General features: G+C 37.6%; 1 protein-coding gene and 1 non-coding gene across 3 annotated transcripts in view; one reads left to right on the top strand and one right to left on the bottom strand.

Moving 5' to 3' along the window:
* Positions 1 to 20,547, bottom strand: part of NUBPL (NUBP iron-sulfur cluster assembly factor, mitochondrial) — a 211,222-nt gene that overhangs the window by 124,941 nt on the left and 65,734 nt on the right. For both annotated transcript variants that reach the window (XM_069464071.1, XM_069464075.1), the window contains exons 5-6: positions 4,887 to 4,926; positions 4,707 to 4,797 (exon numbers count right to left, since the gene is read on the bottom strand). In XM_069464071.1, coding sequence (XP_069320172.1) covers positions 4,707 to 4,797; positions 4,887 to 4,926 — 131 coding nt within the window. The remainder of the gene's footprint in view (positions 1 to 4,706; positions 4,798 to 4,886; positions 4,927 to 20,547) is intronic.
* LOC138381078 (U6 spliceosomal RNA) lies at positions 13,773 to 13,879 on the top strand. Its single transcript, XR_011233022.1, has one exon. It is a non-coding gene; the product is annotated as a U6 spliceosomal RNA (small nuclear RNA).

Below are 20,547 nucleotides of genomic sequence, written 5' to 3'. Positions count from 1 at the left end.
TCATTTCTCTAAAAAAGTTTCCACATGGTACAAATCCTTCTTCCACCATTTGTTTTAGTTTCAGTGCCCATATCATAGAAGGGTCCATGTTGTAAAAGAAGTCAAAAGCAATCTTAAATGATTGGAACCATTTGGTCAGATTGTGTGATGTCAATTTGTTTTCTGGCACTGCTTCTTCTACATCTTCTTTCTCATCATCTGACACTGGTTCAAAAGCACTCATCTTCTACAAGTCATCTTCTGTTAATTCCACTGGTGTAGTATCTGCAGGCTCTTAAATTTCTCCAAGATAAATATCTTAAAACCCTTCACCCCACACCTTTTTTTGCCATATCCACAATTTCTTTCATGATTTCCCTTATTAGCTCTGTAAGAAATCCTGTGAAGTCATGTACAACATCTGGACACAGTTTTCTGAAGCAGAAATTTATTGTTTCAGGCTTGATGGCTTTCTTTAATAATGATGACATCTTCAATGGTATGACCCTTTCAGACTTTCATAATGTTCTATCAAGATCAGGGTTCTCTTCCATGGCAATGACAATGATTTCTATAGAGTACTATGTGTAATGAGCCTTAAAGGTCCTTATGACCCCCTGATCTAGAGAATGAATTAAAGATGTTGTGTCTGGGGGTAAGTAGACCACTTTGATGCCTTTGGCAGATTCTGGATGACCAGAGGCATTTTTCAATATCAAAAGAATTTTAAAAAGCAGTCCCTTACTGGCAAAATACTTTCTGACTTCAAGGACAACACATGAATGAAACCAAGCCAGAAAAAGGGTTCGTGTTTCCCAGGTCTTCTTGTTGTACAACCAAAAGACTGACAGCTGGTGTTTATCTTTTCCCTTGAAGTCTCAGGGGTTAGCAGCTTTATAGATAAGGGCAGTCCTGATCATAAACTCGATTGCATTTGCACAAAGCAGCTGAGTTAGCCTACCTCTTCCTGCCTTAAATCCTAGTGTTTGCTTTTCTTCCTTACTAATTAATGTTCTTTGTGGCACTTTTTTCTGGAACAGGGCACTTTCATCTGCATTAAAAACAGTTCAGGCAGATATCCTTTCTCCTCAATGATATTTTTAATGGTACCTGGGAACTCATTTGCTGCCTCTTGGTTGGCAAAAGGTGCCTCTCCTGTTTTCTTGATTTTTTTTTAGCGAAACCTCTTTCTAAAATTATCAAACCATCCTTTGCTGGCATTAACTTCTCCAGTTTTCGATCCTTCACCTATCTTTTGCTTCACGTTGTCACATAATGACTTTGCTTCTTCTCTAATGCTATTAGAGTCTGTAGGGTATGCCTTTCTTATGGCAATCCTGCACCCACATAAAAGCTGAATTTTCAATATGAGTAAAAAGGTATTTGGCAAAAAGTGCAAGATTTATGCACCTGCTGGCATAGCTGCAGCAATGGCTTTACAAATTTTCTTTTCTACTTTTACAATGGTCCATATACTGGATTAATTTATCTTTAAATAGCAGGTAATCATAGCTACATACCTCAATCTATTATACATATTAAGCAATTCAACTTTTTCTTATAATGTCATTATTTTTCTCTGCTTCTTGAAAGCACTTCCAGCATCACTAGGGTCACTTCATATGGGTCCCATGGTGTTATTCAAGGTTCACATTACTGCACTAAACGTGAAGAAAACTACATGATAACTATGAAAGATCGCTTTATACTGTGATATGCAATTTACTAGAGAGAAGAATTGCTCATGCAGAGATAAGCATCACACAGCGTTTTAAGTGGATACTCACCACACTTAAGCTCACCACAATATCAACAGGAGGTGGTTGCAAAATTATTACAGTAGCATAGTATTACTACAGTAAATTTTATGCAGTTATGATTTAATACTGGATCTTTACGATTGTTGACATTTCTCTTCACTGCAAATGATGCCATGTACAGTCTTTCTGTGCATAAGTTTTGATAAATTTTAACTTTTTATAATAGATTTATATATGTTTTATGGTAGTCAATGATAAAATAGATTACTATCTACATATATTTTATGTATTCATAACATACCTAACTGTATCTTTTATTTTTTTGATATTTATAGGCTACACAGTTCATCTGCAAGTTTTTTCAAATTGTCACAAATCTCCAAAAAAATTTCTAATATAGTTAATGAAAAAAAATCCACATATAAGTGGACTCAGTTCAAATCTATGTTGTTCAATGGTCAACTGCATAGGAAATTGAATCAGGAAAGTTTGCATTTCAGATACACAGTGAATAATTTTTTAGTATGAGTATATTCCAAATTATTCATTGTGTATCTGATATGCAAACTTAACTGGGTATCCTACATTTTATCTGGCAACACTGCTCCAACCTCAGCTAAAAACAAAACAAAACAAAACACCTCCAGGCCCAGACTTCATTGATAAATTCCATCAAATACAAACATTTAAACCAAAGCTAATAAAAATTTTATACACACTCTTTCACAAAATAGAAGAGAGAAATACTTTCCAACTCATTTTTTGAGGCCAAGTTAGTTCTCATACATTTGAAAAAGGCATTACAGAAAAAATACATTACAAATCAACATTCTCATAAATACTAATGCAAAAATCCTATCAAAATACCTACACTAGCAAATTGAATCTAGCAATATATTAAAATGATAGTAGGCCCTCCGTACCCATGAGTTCCACAACCATGGATTCAACCAATTATACTGAAAATATTCAGGGAATAAAAGGATGGGTGCATCTGTACTATACATGTACAGACATTTTTATCTTGTCATTATTCCCTAAACAATACAGTATAACAACTATTACATAGCATTTATACTGTATTAGTTATTATAAGTAACCTACAAATAATTTAAAGTATATATAGGACACAATCATTCATAGATTGGTATCCATGTGGGTCCTGGAATAAATAACCCATGCACCAAGGGACAGGATGACTGTAATTACAACATTACTTATTGTAATTAAAATATCATGACCAAGAAGAATTTATCCCAGGAATGTAAGGTTGGTCTAATATCAGCAAAATCAATCAATGTAAATTACCCCATTAACAGGGTAAAGGAGAAAATCTACATGATCATGTCAATAGAGGGGGAAGCATCTGACAAAATTCAACACCCATTAACAATAAAACCTCACAGCAAACAAGGAAACAGGAAGGAACTTCCTCAACCTGACAGAGGGCATTAGTGACTCTTAATAATAAAATATTTAGTGTTCCCCTCAACCAACAGCAGGATGAAGACAAGGATGTCTACTCTCAACTTCTGTTTTCCGTTCAATATTATACTGGCAGTATTAGCCAGTACAATAAAATAACCAGAAAATGAAGTGAAAGGAATAGATTGGAAAAGAACCATGAAGCTGTTCTACTTGCACGTAACATCAACTTGTGCATACAAGCCACTAAGAAAGCTATTAAACAACTATTAAAACATAGAAATTTAGTAAAGTAAGAGAATTCAAGGTTAATATGCAAAAATCAAGGTTAACATATAAAAATAAAAGGTGGCTCATGCCTGTAATTCTAGCACTCTGGGAGGCTGAGGCAGGAACACTGCTTGAGCTCAGGAGTTGGAGACCAGCCTGAGCAAGAGCGAGACCCCATCTCTACTAAAAATAGAAAGAAATTATATGGACAGCTAAAAATATATATAGAAAAAATTAGCCGGGCATGGTGGTGCATGCCTGTAGTCCCAGCTACTCGGGAGGCTGAGACAGGAGGATCGCTTGAGCTCAGGAGTTTGAGGTTGCTGTGAGCTAGGCTGACGCCACGGCACTCACTCTAGCCTGGGCAACAGAGTGAGACTCTGTCTCAAAAAAAAAAAAAAGAAAATAAGTTAAAATTGATTGGACAAATGTTACATATGCAAATATATAACTGTATATCCTCAGAATAAACCAAAATTTCACTTTTTTCTAAATTAACTTTAAACCACAAGTACCATGACTTATATAATTTCTTCCTATATCTGAAAAATTTCTACACTACCCTTATAATTCAATTGGTCACAACGAGATTAACCATAAAATCTACAGAAGGCAAATTACTTATAAAATGATTTGCTCTTCTCACAGCAGACAGAACAAGGCAACAAAACAATATTAAATAAGACATTAGGGGCCGGGCACGGTGGCTCACGCCTGTAATCCTAGCACTCTGGGAGGCCGAGGCGGGTGGATTGCTCAAGGTCAGAAGTTCGAGACCAGCCTGAGCGAGACCCCGTCTCTACTAAAAAAATAGAAAGACATTATATGGACACCTAAAAATCTATATAGAAAAAATTAGCCGGGCATAGTGGCGCATGCCTGTAGTCCCAGCTACTCGGGAGGCTGAGGCAGTAGGATCGCTTAAGCCCAGGAGTTTGAGGTTGCTGTGAGCTAAGCTGACGCCACGGCACTCACTCTAGCCTGGGCAACAAAGGGAGACTCTGTCTCAACAAAAAAAAAAAAAAATAAATAAGACATTAGGATTTTTAGTACTCATAAGCAATGGGAAAGATTAAATCATGTAACAGTGAAATTTGGTCTTGGAGCCACATAACTCATTAGATGACACACTACTCATTATGCATTCATCCCATCAACTGATTCCCTTGTAAAACAACTCAAATCTGACTGCAAATTTTCACAATTCTCCAATCAGCAAATGCATGCTCAGCTTTGCCAATGACAAAATGACATTTAATGCAATCATCTTACCTGCCTCAATAGTTTCTCAATGGCTGACATGACCATAAGGCCTCTCCAAACGACTGGTGCAGTCTCTTCAATCAGGAAGCCCATAGACATACTGCAACAGTAATCCAAAAATACAACTAATTTGTATAAATTAATCAATATTATTCTTAAAAGTAGCACAAAGTAAAAATATATGCTCACCAAGCAATACCATAATTCAAAAGAGGCCTCATTAGGTTGCCTGAAATAAGAAAAAAAATTATATTTTAGAAGTGTAAATCATTATAAACAAACATTCTGACTTTTTTGTCTTTTAAAAATATTTATTACTATTTTTTAATTGACAAAAATTGCATATATTGCAATATGAGGTTATGATACATATATACAATGTAGAATGATTAGATCAGGCTAACTAACATATCCATGACCTCACCTACTTATCCCATCTTTGCAGTAAGAACATTTAAAATCTACTCTTTTAGTAATTTTGAAATATACTTGCAATACCTGATTATTAGCAATAGTCTACGTGCTGTGAAATGAATCACTGGAACCTATTCCTCCTGTCTAACTGAAAGTTTACATCCTTTGACCAACATCTCCCTTTTTCCCATCTATCCTTCCAGCCTTTTATCAAAGAATGTGAAGTTAGAAATACAAATAGGCTACTCATGCTGCTACAATGTAACTTTCAACTAATTCACCTCAATCAGCAACAGTTTAAACATTATACCAAGCATACTGCTAAAAGTTCCAATAGATGCGACATCTAAAAATAGTTGAGATATCATTTTTATTAAGAAATAATTCATCTACAATTTTAAGATACGTTTCTTTAAAAAACCTCAATAAGTAATTTATCCATCAATTTTATTTATATGCATAGACATATAAATATATAAATTGCATATATATGCTTATCTAGTATGTATACATATGTATGTGTATACTTGCATGCATACACACATCTTATCAGTTCTTCCTACACTGAAGTGCTACTTTTTTCCCTTAAATAGTTGGAAAATTATGAAAATCCAAAAAAGCAGAAAAATTCTATCTTGAAATCTGAGACAAGAAATTGCATTAATCATCCCCTCCTCCCCTCCCCCCCAAAAAAAAATTTAAAAAAGAGAAATTGCATTAATCTCCAGAGAAAAGCAATATACTGCTTATAGTCAAGTACAAAAAATATATATATATACTTTACATAATAAAAAAATGGTTGAAATAGGATTAAGATGGATGACTAGACACAGATAGTATATGCCTCCTCCACAGAGAGGAACCAGAATAGTAAGCAGATTTTCACATTTTGAACAGACCATCTAGGAGAGAATGTTAGGATTTACCAGGGAAGTGACAGGAAGCACCAAAAGTGGGTAAGGAGAGGGTTTCAGGGCAATTTGCCAGGCTGGGGTCAAATAACTGGGAGAAGCTACTGGATGTGGTGAAATAATTTGAGAGAAGCCCCCAGGGCTCCACTCTCTGAGACAAGCTTTTACGACCTTGGCTACAAGAAAGAGAAGCCCCCAAACCATGCATATCTCCGGCCTAACATAGGGAGCTGCTTGGAGATTGCACAGAGACATTGTTGCACAAAGAGAACTGACCCAGAATCCCACAGGCATCTGAGCCAGCTGGAGCAGCTTGAGCCATGCACCATTCTGAAAGCCTAGAAGCTAAGGAACCACAGGCGAGCCTGCAGCCACTGCGAGGGATAGAGGAGCCCAGGCTCTCCCATGCATCCCTGGGAAGGTCTCCACTGCCCTGTTGTGGGCTGCAGATGAGACTGAGACATGAGCGGACAGCATTTTCCACAGTTTCACGCCGATGCTGTTTGCCTGGGTGGGGCCCCAGCCTTTCTGGTTACAGGTCCAAGGTGCCGTTTTGTGAATTTTACACTGGGCAGTGCCCAGACCACAGGCTGAGTTTAAGCTTGATGTGGCTACACCCCCTATTTGGCTAGGGAAGGGCAGAGAAACCAGGCTTTCCAGCACACATCTGAGATGGTACCCACCATCCTGCAGCCAGCTGCTGTAGGACCGAGCCTCAAGCTAATTGTACTCCTACAGTTTCCTGCCAGTCCAGCCTGTCTGAGAAGGGTTCCATGTCCTCTGGCCACAGGCCCAGGGCACCATTTGGGCAGTTTGAAGCCAGGGCGCACCCCTCCCTCAGCCAGAATTCAGGCTGACCAGCTGCACTCAGCTCAGAAGGGACAAGGGAGTTCAAGCGCTTCTACACACATCTAGGATGATTCCTACCCAACTGCTGCAGACCGCGGTAAGACCAAGATGCAAGTACATGGCATTCCCCCAACATCTTGCCCATGCTGCTTGCCAGGAAAGGGCCCCACCATCTCTGGTCACAGGCCCAAAGTGCCATTTTGGGAGTTTGAAGCTAGACAGCCTAGGAAAGGATGTGGAGATGGGGACCTTCCCTCCTCCAACAAGCTGATGCTGGGTACACAGTCACCTCTGCTCCCAAGCATGAGCTTTTGGTATTGGTGAGTTGTGGAACAAACAGGTCTAGGCTTGCACAGGGGCACATATCCTCAAGAGTACTCTGCCCACCATGCCCAGGCACTTCACAGAGGGTGCTGCTCATTTCCCTCCCTTCATGGACAGGCAGTGTTTTTGTACCTGTCCCAACCCAGGAATCTCAGCCCCTGGGTTTCTACATCACTGCATCCACAACCAACATTCCCCTAGCATCCACTCAGTCTGTAGCAGCCTTGGGAGACCAGTAGGTCCCAGAGGAACTGTGGGTCTCCTGGAGCTTGGGCATTCAGGACAGGCTACTTCCAGCCAAGGGGAGAGTGTAGCACACCAAAGGGCTCCTTAGGACAAAGGGTAACAGGACACTAGCTCCCCACCATTCAGGGCCTTCTCCTCCCCCTCCCCTCCTCTGCCCACTGCTACAGAGGCATCCATGTCTGTTTATGATTAGGACTGGCAAGAGTTCCACAGGGAAAATTAAGTCAGAGGACTTGGGAGCAGCTAGAGCACCTGTCACATCCAGGATTCCATGGAGGTTGTGTGTGTGCCCTTCCCTCTAAGAAGCCACAGTAAGTGCTTTCGTGTTCCCCAAGGACTAAAGCTACCACCCACCATAGAGGCAAGTCCCTGACACAACCACACATCCCCTGCCAAAGCATTTCAGCCACAGCCCATAGTCACTCTGGTAAATCTGCACACAGCAGATTGAGCTGCCCCTACCACCTCCACTGCAGATGGGTCAGGGTGGGAGCTGGAAATATGGGTGCTTTTGTGCCCTTGGAGGACAGAGGCTACTGTCACTGCTGAGAGAAGAGGTGTGAACAGTGTGTGCATCCCACAGATACCTCCCTCTGCTAATCTCATCAAGAGGGACCTGCCCCTCCTGTAGCAAGCTCACAGTATATCCACCCTTCTCCTGCCTGAGCATTCTTCTAGAGCAGGAGATCACTCTACCCCTCACTATCACAGCCAGCGTCTGACAGCAAGTTTGCCATCCCAGTCTTGGTCTCGTCCCTCCAGGACTCAAGCATGCCATCCAGAGACTTGGGACTGGGGGATTACCTAACCTAGTCCACCATGCCTGGCATTTGAACACTATCCCAAGGGTCTGAGGGCCAACTGAACCAAACTGCCAGCAACATCACAGTAGGTACCTACCTGCATGAGCCAAAAGGTAGTGTATCTCTCCATTTCTACACTGAGCAGCAGAGTTCCCAGCAGAGGAAAACAGGTGAATCTCAAATTTATCCGCTTTGAGCTGAGGGAAGAGGATCCAAACAAGAAAAGAACCAGCACAAGAACTCTGGCAATATGAAAAAACAGGAGCTCTCAACACCCCCAAAGGATAACACAGACCACTAATTCTCTAGCAATAGACTCCAAACAAAAGGAAATTTGTGAAATGTCAGAAATGGAATTCAAAATATAGCCTGCAAGTAAGCTCAATGGGATCAGTGAGAAAGTAGAAAACCAACACACACACAAAATGTACATATATAAAATTCAGGACATGGCCGGGCGCGGTAGCTCACGCCTGTAATCCTAGCACTCTGGGAGGCCGAGGCAGGTGGATCGCTCAAGGTCAGGAGTTCAAGACCAGCCTGAGCAAGAGCGAGACCCTGTCTCTACTAAAAATAGAAAGAACTTATATGGACAACTAAAATATATATAGAAAAAATTAGCCGGGCATGGTGGCGCGTGCCTGTAGTCCCAGCTACTCGGGAGGCTGAGGCAGTAGGATCGCTTGAGCCCAGGAGTTTGAGGTTGCTGTGAGCTAGGCTGACGCCATGGCACTCACTCTAGCCCGGGCAACAAAGTGAGACTCTGTCTCAAAAAAAAAAAAAAAAAAAAAAAAATTCAGGACATGAATGGAAAATCAAAAAAAGATAGATAATTTTTTAAAAAGCGTAACAAAACTTCTAGAAATGAAAGTCAATTAGGAAATCTCAAAATACAGTAGAAAGTCTTAACAACAGACTAAATCAAGCAGAAGAATTTCAGAGCTTGAAGACAAGGCTTTTGAATTAACCTAGCCAGTCAAAAAAAATTTTTTAAAGAATCAGGAGAAATGAACAAAATCTCCAAAAAATGTGAGATTATACAAAACTCTGAAAAATAAGAATGATAGGTATCCCTGAGGGAAAAGAAGAAAAAGGAAGAAACATGGAAAATCTATTTGAGGGAATAATGGAGGAAAACTTCCCTGGTCTTGCTAAAGATTTAGATATCCAGATACAAGAAGGTAAATGAACTTCTGGAAGATTCATTCCAAATAGGACATCACCAAGGCACACAGTAATCACTCTGGCCAAAGCTAAAGCAAAGGAGAAAGTCCTATAAGCTTCAAGACAAAAAGCATCAAGTAACTTACTAAGGAAAATCCATCAGACTAACAGCAGACTTCCCAATGGAAACCTTACAAGCCAGAAGGGATTGAAATCCCATCTTTAGTTTTCTTTTCTTTCTTTCTTTCTTTCTTTCTTTTTTTTTTTTTTTGAGACAGAGTCTCACTCTGTTGCCCAGGCTAGAGTGCTGTGGCGTCAACCTAGCTCACAGCAACCTCAATTTTCTGGGCTTAAGCAATCCTTCTGCCCCAGCCTCCCAAGTAGCTGGGACTACAGGCACGCACCACCATGCCAGGCTAATTTTTTCTACATATTTTTAGTTGTCCAGATAATTTCTTTCTATTTTTAGTGGAGACGGGCTCTCGGTCTTGTTCAGGCTGGTCTCGAAATCCTGACCTTGAGTGATCCTCCCGCCTCGGCCTCTCAGAGTGGTAGGATTGCAGGTGTGAGCCACCGCGCCTGGACCCATCTTTAGTTTTCTTAAACAGAATAACTGTCAGCCAAGAATTCTGTAAAACTAAGTTTTGCAAAACTAAGTTTCATAACTGAGGAAAAATAAAACCTTTCCCATACAAGCAAACACTAAGGGAATTTGTCACCACTAGACCAGCCCTACAGAAAAGGCTAAAAAGTGCTCTAAATACCAAAAAGAATGGTCGATATTCATCACTATAACAACACTCAAAAGCAAAAACTGACAGCTCTTACAAAACAACATAACAAAATAACATAAGGGAGAATACAAAGCAACTGGGTAATAGTCAATATGATACATGGAATAATATCTCACTTATCAAAATTAACATTAAATGTAAATGGTCTATATGCCCCACTTAAAAGATATAGATTGACAGAATGGATTAAAAAACACAACCCAAATATCTGCTATCTCCAAATAACCCATTTAACTCATAAAGAGTCAAAAGTTCAAGGTAAAGGTAAGGAAAAAATATTCCATACAAATGGAAACCAAAAGTCAGCAGGAGTGAGTATCTGTTCTTATATCAAATAAAACAGACTTTAAATCAACAGTAAAAAAAAGATGGTCATTTCATAATGATAAAGGGAGTAATTCAACAAGAAGATGTAATGATCCTAAACATATATGTATCTAATAGCAGAGCTCTCATATTCATAAAACAAATACTACTAGATCTAACAAATGAAATAAACAGCAACATCATAATATTGGGGGACCTCAACACTCTACTCACAGAACTAGATAGATCATCAAGGCAGAAATTCAACAAAGAAACACTGGGCTCAAACAGGACTCTAGAACAAACAGGCCTAACACACATTTATAGACTGCAAAAGTAAATACAACAAAAACAGAAATAAATAAATGGGTCTTAATTAAACTAAAAAGTTTCTGCACAGCAGAAGATATAATCAACAGAGTAAATAGACGAGCTGTGGAATAGGAGAAAAAATTCAGAAGCTATACATCTGACAAAGGCCTAGTATCCAGAACCTATAAGGAACACAAACAAATCAGCAAGGAAAAACAAATAACCCCATGAAAAAATGAGCAAAAGTCATAAACAGACATTTTTCAAAAGAAGAGAAACAAACGGCCAAACACAAACATATGAAAAAATGCTCAACATCACTAATCATTAGGAAAACGCAAATTAAAACCACAATTAAATACCACCTTACTCCTGTCAGAATGGCCATTATTAAAAAGTCAAAAAACAACAGATGTTGGTAGGGATGCAATGAAAATGGAACACTCACACACTTTTGGTGGGAATGTAAATTAGTATAACCTTTATGGAAAACAGTATGGAGATTACTCAAAAAACTAAAAGCAGATCTACCATTTGATCCAGCAATCCCAATACTAGGGACCTATCCAAAAGAAAAGAAGTGTTTTTGTAAAAAAGACACCTGCACCCATATGTTCATCACAGGACAATTCACAATTGCAAAGATATGGAACCAACATAAGTGCCCATCAATGGATGAGTGGATAAAGAAAATGTGATAAAAATGTGATACACACACATGCACACACACACTAGAATAATATTCAGCCATCAAAAAGAATGAAATAATATCATCTATAGCAACTTGGATGAACTGGAGGCCATTATTCTAAGTGAAGTAAAAACCAAATAACACATGTTCTCACTTATAAGTGGGAGCTAAGCAATGGGTGTGCATGGTCATACAGAGTGACTTAATGGACATTAGACGTCAGAAGGGGGAGAGGGGTGTGGGATGAAAAATTACCTATGGGGTACACCGTACACTATTCAGGTGACGGGTATATTAAAAGCCTAGACTTCTCCACTATGCAATTCAGCCATGTAACAAAGAACAACCTGTACCCCCTAAATTTAAATGTAAAGGTAACTATAAAACATAGTTTCTTTTATCTATGCAACCACATCCCCATTTATTCTTGCTTCCATATCCTACTTCTCCACCATAACAAACTATAGTAGAAACTCTCTAATGCAATTTGGATAAGTACTAAGCTTCAAGTTTAGGGAAAAAACATAAAACCTAGCAGTATCATATATTCAGATCTCACCACATGTTCTTTGGGTTCTTCTTCTTCTACAAAGAGACTGAAACTGAAAACTGTAGACAAAGCATATAGGCATGGCTTACAAAAATAAATCCATTGCTGAACTCCATTCACTGAATCCCTACTGAAAGAAAAGGTCATGGTCCTTCATAAAAAGATCAGTAAATGAGTGTGCTTTTCTGGTTTCCTTCTGAATAAACTTAATTAGCTCAATCTCTCCATACCTAATTTTGAAAGCAGTATTTTTCTTCCATGTAATTTTGTCAATCCTTCCCAAAGCATCCAACTTAAATTTTCAAAGTAATAACTTTTCTCCATCATGGTCTGTGCTATTTTTTACTTTCTATTTTCTTCAGTTACACATGCATACAGATTAAAGAATTGGAATTATCATATGCTTTTCCACTTTTGATCTGCTAAAATGGTGAGTTACATCAACAGATTTTTTTCTAATGTTGAACCAAACTTGCTTCCCTCGTTTAAAGTCAATTTAATCATAATATAGTTGTTTTATACAATGCTGAAATTGGTTTACTAATATTTACATAAGTTTTTTTTTACATAGTTATTTAGGGAGACTGGTCTATGATGCTCCCATTTCATTCTATCCTTCTAAGGTTTTACTAGCTTCATAAACTTAGTTGAGAAATATTATACATTTTGTAAGACTGGAATTATTAGATCCTTGAGTGTTGGCTTGCTACTTCCGTGGTAGGAAGATCTTGACTACTGATTCCAGTTGTGTAAAACATATGGCATAATCTGAATTTTCTATTTCTTTCTAAGTCTGCTTTGGTGATACATATTTTTCTAGGCAGTGCCTGTTTCAACAAAATTTTCAAATGTATTGGCACAGAGTTGCCCAATTATACTTAGAACCCATGTTGCATATGGCAAGTATGGAGTAGGAACCCACATTGTGCACTTCCCACCCCCATGATGCAAGCTGCTACAGCACAGTGCCATCTTGAAACTGAGGCCACTGCTAGAGTGTGTCCTGCTCCGGGTACTAAGAGCCACTGCAACTCTCCCTCCACGAATCTCTGCCCTCATTCCACCACACTCACACAGGTAGCTGCAGCACCATGGCCCCAATTTCTCAAAACCAAGACCCAGAAGAAAGGCTGTGACCCCAGTGTAAGAGCACATGGCTCTCTGCCCTAGAAGGAACAAGTGGTCCTGCATAGTGGGGAAGCCAACCATGGGAGGTGAATCTAAAAAGTTGATCTTGTAGAAGTAATGAATAGAACAGTGGTTACCATAGGCTAGGGAAGGTGGGGGTGGGCAGGAGAATGAGGAGAGTTTGGTCAATGCTTACAAAGTTACAATTAGAAAGGAAGAGTAAGTGCTGGTGTTCTATTGCACAGTCAGGTGTCTGCAGTTAACAGTAAGGTATTATATATCCCAAAATAGACAGAATATTTTAAATGTTCCCACAACAAAGAAATGACAATGTTTAAGGTGATGGATATGCTAATTACCCTGATTTGATCATTACACGGATGTACCCATATATCAAACCATCACATTATACTCCATAAATATGTACAATTATGTGTCAATTAAAAATAATAAATTTTTAAAAAGAAAATATGTACTTTAAGTATTTGTTCTAGGTAATAAATGAAAATTACAAATTGAAAGCTCAGAAAAAATGTGAGCAGATTGATCACCACGTCAAATATGTCTCTTCAAAATTTAACAGGTACTCATTCCAGCAGCACATATATTGAAATTGGAATGATACAGAGAAGATTAGCATGTCCTCTGCAGAAGGATATGCAAAATTTAACAGGGAAGAAAGCACCCTGAACCAAAAATGCACAGCATATACATTAAAAAGACAATTATAGGCACATTATTCATTACCTTTTCTTATATAACAGTAAACAAAATTAATACGGCCTAAAAGCATTTTGCTTTAATTTATTAATAAAATTACCAGAAATGAAATGTTGGCATAGTCTGATGCCATATTTTTTATTTAATGGAGAAAGATTATGAACAACAACTGATGATTACAGGTACAAATTAGTTTCTTTGCCTTAGAATCAAAAAATATATATACGTACAGCAATTCCTCTCCATGAACTTAATAGAAAAATTTATAGTACTAATGGTCAAAAGTTTGCATAGAAATTTTGGACTCCACTATCCTGTGAATAATAGCTTTTTGACTGTCTTTAGCTGAACGTATCATGATACAGATCATTATTTCCAATCTCCTCATATCTTCATGAGAGCTCATGCATTGAGGCATAAAAGATTCATACTGTAAGTCAAACTATTTCAGTTGCCACAATGCCACTCAGAATGAATGACATTCTACTGCATCCTCCTCACTCTATTACAACAAAGTTCTATCATTTCTAACAGGTGTGAATTTAATTAATCTATTTTATGTCACCAGTGGGTTTCAAACAGATCTAGGGACTGCTTTTGTACTATAAATTAATTGGTAAGCTACAATGAATGCCACTGTGACCATGTCAAACTGAAGAGCTAGGTAAAAAGGAAAAAGGCTACTTTACATCTTTATATTAAAACTGACATCATTAAATGTTTCAAGGATAACTCTAATCTAGAATCAGATCTTCCCTTTATAGGAATCCCATTGTTCATGAATCAACTAAGTAGTACATGTTACCATTTATTTGGTATTGGTAATGAGCCTGAGAAACCTCTGTACCTTTTACTCTGTTACCTGGCTCCAAAAATAAAGGAAGAGTTTTAAGTGTAGTTGAACACCAAGATTCAGTAATATATGTCTAAAAAAAAATAACTTGAAACCATATAACCAGAGGCATTAAATCCATTTTTTAAAACGAGGACAGTATAATCATGAATATACAACCTTGTTTCATAAATTTTAAAGGATAAACACAGAGTAAAGTAAAATAAAAAAGATTAATAAGTTTTATAAAAATGAGCCTTTATCCATATGTTAATGAAAAGGCACTCAAACATACAAAAATGTTCAGAAAGTAGGAGAGGACATCTAGTGCAAATTTTACAATTTCACTTTCTCACCTTTACTTTTCTATTCCTTCCTTTCTTTCTGAAACCAAGGGGCCTTTCTTATGAGAAATCAGATCAATAACATCCATTATTGTTCTCTCAGGAGAACTTCATACGGGTGGGTGAGACAAAGTAGTTCCACCAATAAATAATGGTACCCAGGAGAGGTCAGTAATACCCTACCTGTTCTGGGAGGCCAGGAGTTCAAGGGAAGCCTGAGCAAGAATGAGACCCTGTCTTTACAAAAAATAGAAAAATTAGCTGGGCATGGTAGCATGTACCTATAGTCCTACTTGGGAGGCTGAGGCAGGAGGATCACTTGAGCCTGGGAGTTTGAGGTTGCAGTGAACTATGATGATGCCACTGTACTCTAGCCCAGGCAACAGAGCAAGACCCTGTCTCAAAAAAAAAAAAAAAAAAAACCAGGTATGACCTAAGAATTTTTTCAACATTATGTTCTAGGAAACCAGTTGGTATTTAAGATGAAAACTATGCATCAGGTCCAAGTTCTCAGGTACTTAGGAAGGAAAAATTTAAAAGAGGAAAGAAGAACCACTTACCTTTGGTCTAGAAGAATAACAATAATGTCACAAAGCACTATATTTATTTAGACACTTTAAATATCTTATTTCACTGAATCCTTACAACATTCCTATGAGGCAAGTAATTATCTCCATATTACAGCTGGGGAAATTGGAAGGTTATCCTCAGCCTCCTCTCTGCTTATCTAAATCCCCTTCTCCCATGGCAGCCTCCAAACCAGCTTTCCATAACTGTTTCCTCTTGCATCTGACACTTAGCAAATATTATCCTGCATGATTGCTTATCTTTTTATGCCTCTGTGCTGCCCTACCAACTAAATACTATATTCCTCTTGTTTAGTATAGCACATGCTCATAAACATAAGTTTACATAACGGCCAAAACAATTTTGTAAATAGTTGAACACTCAAAAGTAAATAGATATTAAAGGAAATCTCCACACTCTTATTTGATAGTCAGGAATTTTTAGTAAAATATAAGAAATTAGTCACTTACTAGCTGTGACCTTGTATAAGTTGTCTTCATATGATATATGAACTATTCACATGACATACTTCACGTAGAGTAAATGAAGATCAGAAAATTAAACTAATCTGTCCAAAGTTAAATAGCTAGCAAGATAAGTAGTAAGGATTTGAGTCAAGGTCTGTTTCTTCCTCATTCCCCTATTCTTTCTACACACATATCCAAAGCACAGCAGCAGGTTTAAGGTTATTCCAACATACATATAAGATAAGAACATAACACACAGTTGTAAGGTTAGCTAATATGGGAACAGGTTTTCTTCTACTGCTTGATGATGCCCAGAGAAGTTCCCTGAAACAATTTAACAGTACCTCAATACACCAAGTTACTCTATAATTAATGAATCTTTAAATTGCAGTAGACTTTTTTGTTGTTTTGACATATTTTTAACTAGATTTGTTATTCCCAATCTTTCTGTTTATAGTTGACATTTCCAGCTTTCTCATATTTATATGATGTATAAGAATGATTTTCTTCTATTAGTCCTGGCTTCTAAAAATCTCAACCTGATTTTTAAGCAGCACTAGTGAGCTACAAGTACAAGGGATTCAGGAGCTGGAACTTAAAACTCACTAGCAATACATGGCCTCAGGCAGTGACAAAGGAAGAGTGTTTAGCAGCAAGTTAACAAAGGAGGAGTGACATACTGGGAAGGAAAAAGATACCTAAGCCATATGACAAAGGCTAAACGTAAAACTGCATTTGTTATAGTGGCTAAAATGTTTGTTAATGGGTATATTGTGAAGAAACAAAAAACTTTAGACATAAAAATATTACGACAAATTACGATTACCAATATAAAAAAAGCCAATTAAAAATATAAATAGAACATCATAACAAATAGGCGGAGTACGAAGCCGAGGTCGGAGGACTGCTTGAGGTCAGGATTTCAAGACCAGCCTGAGCAAGAGTGAGACCACATCTCTTCTAAAAATAGAAAATTTAGCCGGGCATGGTGGCGTATGCCTGTATTGGCAACTACTAGGAGCCTGAGGCAGTAAGATTGCTTGAGCCCAGGAGTTTGAGGTTCCTGTGAACTATACAGACGCCACTGCACTCTAGCCTGGGCAAAAGAATAAGACTCTGTCTCAAAAAAAAAATAAAATAAATAATAATATAGTAGCAAATAAATAGATGTACAGCCAAAGACAAAACACTGGCTTCCGTATGGCCTTTATACAAGTGTGGTTACAAAAATTACCTAAACCCAATTCATTTTGAGAGGAAAAGGTATAAAGCATAAAAATGAAAAATTATTTTAATACTGAAAAAACTTATCTAACGAAAAACTGTATAATAAAGAGGTAAAACCGGCCGGACACAGTGGCTCACGCCTGTAATCCTAACACTCTGGGAGACCAAGGCAGGAGGATCGCTTGAGGTCAGGAGTTCGAGACCAGCCTGGGCAAGAGCGAGACCCCGTCTCTTTACTAAAAATAGAAAGAAATTAGCTGAACAACTAACAATATATAGAAAAAAAATTAGCCGGGTATGGTGGTGCATGCCTATAGTCACAGCTACTCGGGAGGCTGAGGCAGGAGGATTGCTTGAGCCCAGGAGTTTGAGGTTGCTGTAAGCTGGACTGATGCCATGGCACTCTAGCCCGGACAACAGAGTGAGACTCTGTCTCAAAAAAAAAAAAAAAAAAAAACCGAGGTAAAACCGCAGAATGTAAATAAACATAAATTATAATAAAAACACAAACAAGCAAAAATAAAAGATAACATATTTACATATTTTATGTGTGAATAGATGTGGTAGAAATAGCAAGAGAACCAGAATTAGAAGTGGAGACTGAATTGTTACAATTTCATGATAAAACCTGAACTGGTGAGGATTTGCTTCTTATGGATTGGTAACTGGTTTCTTGAGATGGAATCTACTCCTGGTGAAGATGCTATGAACACTATTGAAACAACAATAAAAGATTTAGAATATTCCATAAACTTAGTTAATACAGCAACAGCAGAACTTGAGAGGATTAAGTCCAACTTTGAAAGAAGTTCTACTGTGGGTAAAATGTTCTCAAATAGCACTGCATGCTACAGAAAAATCTTTCATGAAAGGAAGACTCAATCAATGTGGCAAACTTCATCGTGGTCCTATCTTAAGAATTGCCACAGCCACACCAACGTTCAGCAACTGCCACCCTGATCAATCAGCAACCATCCACATGGAAGCAAGACCTTCCATCAGCAAAAAGATTATGACTTCCTGAAGGTTCAGATGATCATTAGCATTTTTGAGCAATAAAGTATCTTTTAATTAAGGTATATACATATTTTTAGACATAATGCTATTACACAACTCAAGAGACTACAATATAAACATAACTTTTACATGCACTGAGAAACAAAAAAACTCGCTTTATGGAGATATTTGTTTTATTGTGGTGGTCTGGAACTAAACCCTCTCTGAGGTATGCCTGTATACGCCAGACACGAGGTTTGGTGCTAGGGATATAATGGCAAAGAAAAACAGATACAGTGTCTTTACTCATGAAATATAAAGTTGATGGGAGAGACAGACACTAACCATACAATCACTAGACAGACTAAACCTGCAACCAAAATTAATCCTACAAAGGGAAGCATAAGATTTGATCTTGTCATAGGGGCCTTTGGTACAAAGGAAAACTTCACAACTCAACAAAAGCACCTCACTAACTTGATAGCTTTAAAACTTTTGGTTTTTATATACTGATATCTTTAAAATCATGACATAGATAAAGGCAATATTATTACTGAAGAAAAATACCATCATTTATCTAAAGAAAAAGCAATGATATTTTTATCATTTTTTAATTGACACATAAAAAATGTATGTATAGTTATGATACACAAAGTGATGTTTTGATATATGTATATACTGTGGAATAATTTAATCAAGCTATTAACCTCACGTATTTATTTTTTTGTGGTGAGAACATATAAAAATCTATTCTCTCTGCAATATTCAAGTACATATTATTATTAACTATAGTCCCCATGCTGTACAATAGACCTCCTGAACTTATTCCTCCTATCTAACTGAAACTTTGAGTCCTTTGACCAACATCTCTCCATTCCTCTACTCCGCAACCCCTGGTAACCACCATTCTACTCTCTGATTCTACAAGTTCTATTTTTTCAGATTTCACATATAAGTGAGATCACACAGTATGTCTTTCTTTGCCTGGCTATTTCACTGAGCTTAAAACGTCCTCGAGCTTTATCCATTTTGTCACAATGAAAGGATTTTCTTTTTAAGATTGAGTAGTATTCCATTGTGTACATATAACTCATTTTCTCTATCCACATATTCACTGATTAATAACTTACTGATGTTGAACATTTTTTCATATACCTAATAGACATGTATATGTGTTCTTTTGGGAAATATCTATTCAGGCCCTTTGTCCATTTTTCAGTAGAGTTATTTGTTTTCTTGCTATTGAGTATTTCAGTTCCTTATATATTCTGGATATTAATCCCTTATCAGATGTATGGTTTGCAAATCTTCTCCATTCCACAGGAGGTTACAAAAGAAGGAAACTTTAAATGTGTTTTACTCAGTATCTGAGATAGCCCTTCCTAAACAAATGCCAAAACACCTAAGTTAAAATTCGAGAAATAATTTAGTTTTTTAAACAAATATCCAAAGATCTGGAATATTATCTACTATAGTTTGGATATTTGACACTTCAAACCTCATCTTGAAATCTGATTCCCCAATGTTAGAGGTAGGGCTTAATGGGAGGTGTTTGGGTAATAGGGAGGGATCCCTCATGAATGGCTTCGTGCCATGCTTGAGGTAATGAGTGAGTTCTTGCTCTTTAGTTCCCACTAGAGCAGGCTGTTAAAAGGAGGCTGGCCCCTTCCCCTCTCCTTCTTGCTTCCTCTCTCACCAGCTCCCCTTTGCCTTTTGCCATGAGTGGAAGCAGTCTGAGGCTTTCACCAGATGCCCAATCTTCCAGCCAGAAGAATTGTGAGCCAAATAAATCTTTTTTCTTTACATATTACCCAGTGTCAGGTTCCTTTACAGCAACACAAATGGATTAAGACAGTAATGATATTTCAAAATAATTTTTAAACACAGGCATTTTAATGATATCTAGCCTTCAAAGAAGTAGCTAATGGACATTAGGTATGAAGACAGCATTTTTTAATGAAAGCCATTCCCCCAAAAAAAGCCTATGTAATTAGTAAGGTTTTATCTTTACACACATATGCAATTCCTTTGGACTTAAACCAATATAAACTAATTCATGTCTTAACAACTCTCTCTGTATATATGGCTAATATATTTGACAACACAATTACCTCTGAAAGAGTTAATCTTTCATTTGAATCTCATAAAAGCAAAGAGCTAAGCTTGTCAATGTTTAATGAAAGATATTTTGCAAATGTTAAAAAG

Source organism: Eulemur rufifrons, chromosome 2 (genome assembly GCF_041146395.1).
Source record: "Eulemur rufifrons isolate Redbay chromosome 2, OSU_ERuf_1, whole genome shotgun sequence".
NCBI lineage: Eukaryota > Metazoa > Chordata > Mammalia > Primates > Lemuridae > Eulemur > Eulemur rufifrons.
This window is presented reverse-complemented; position numbering and strand designations above follow the sequence as displayed.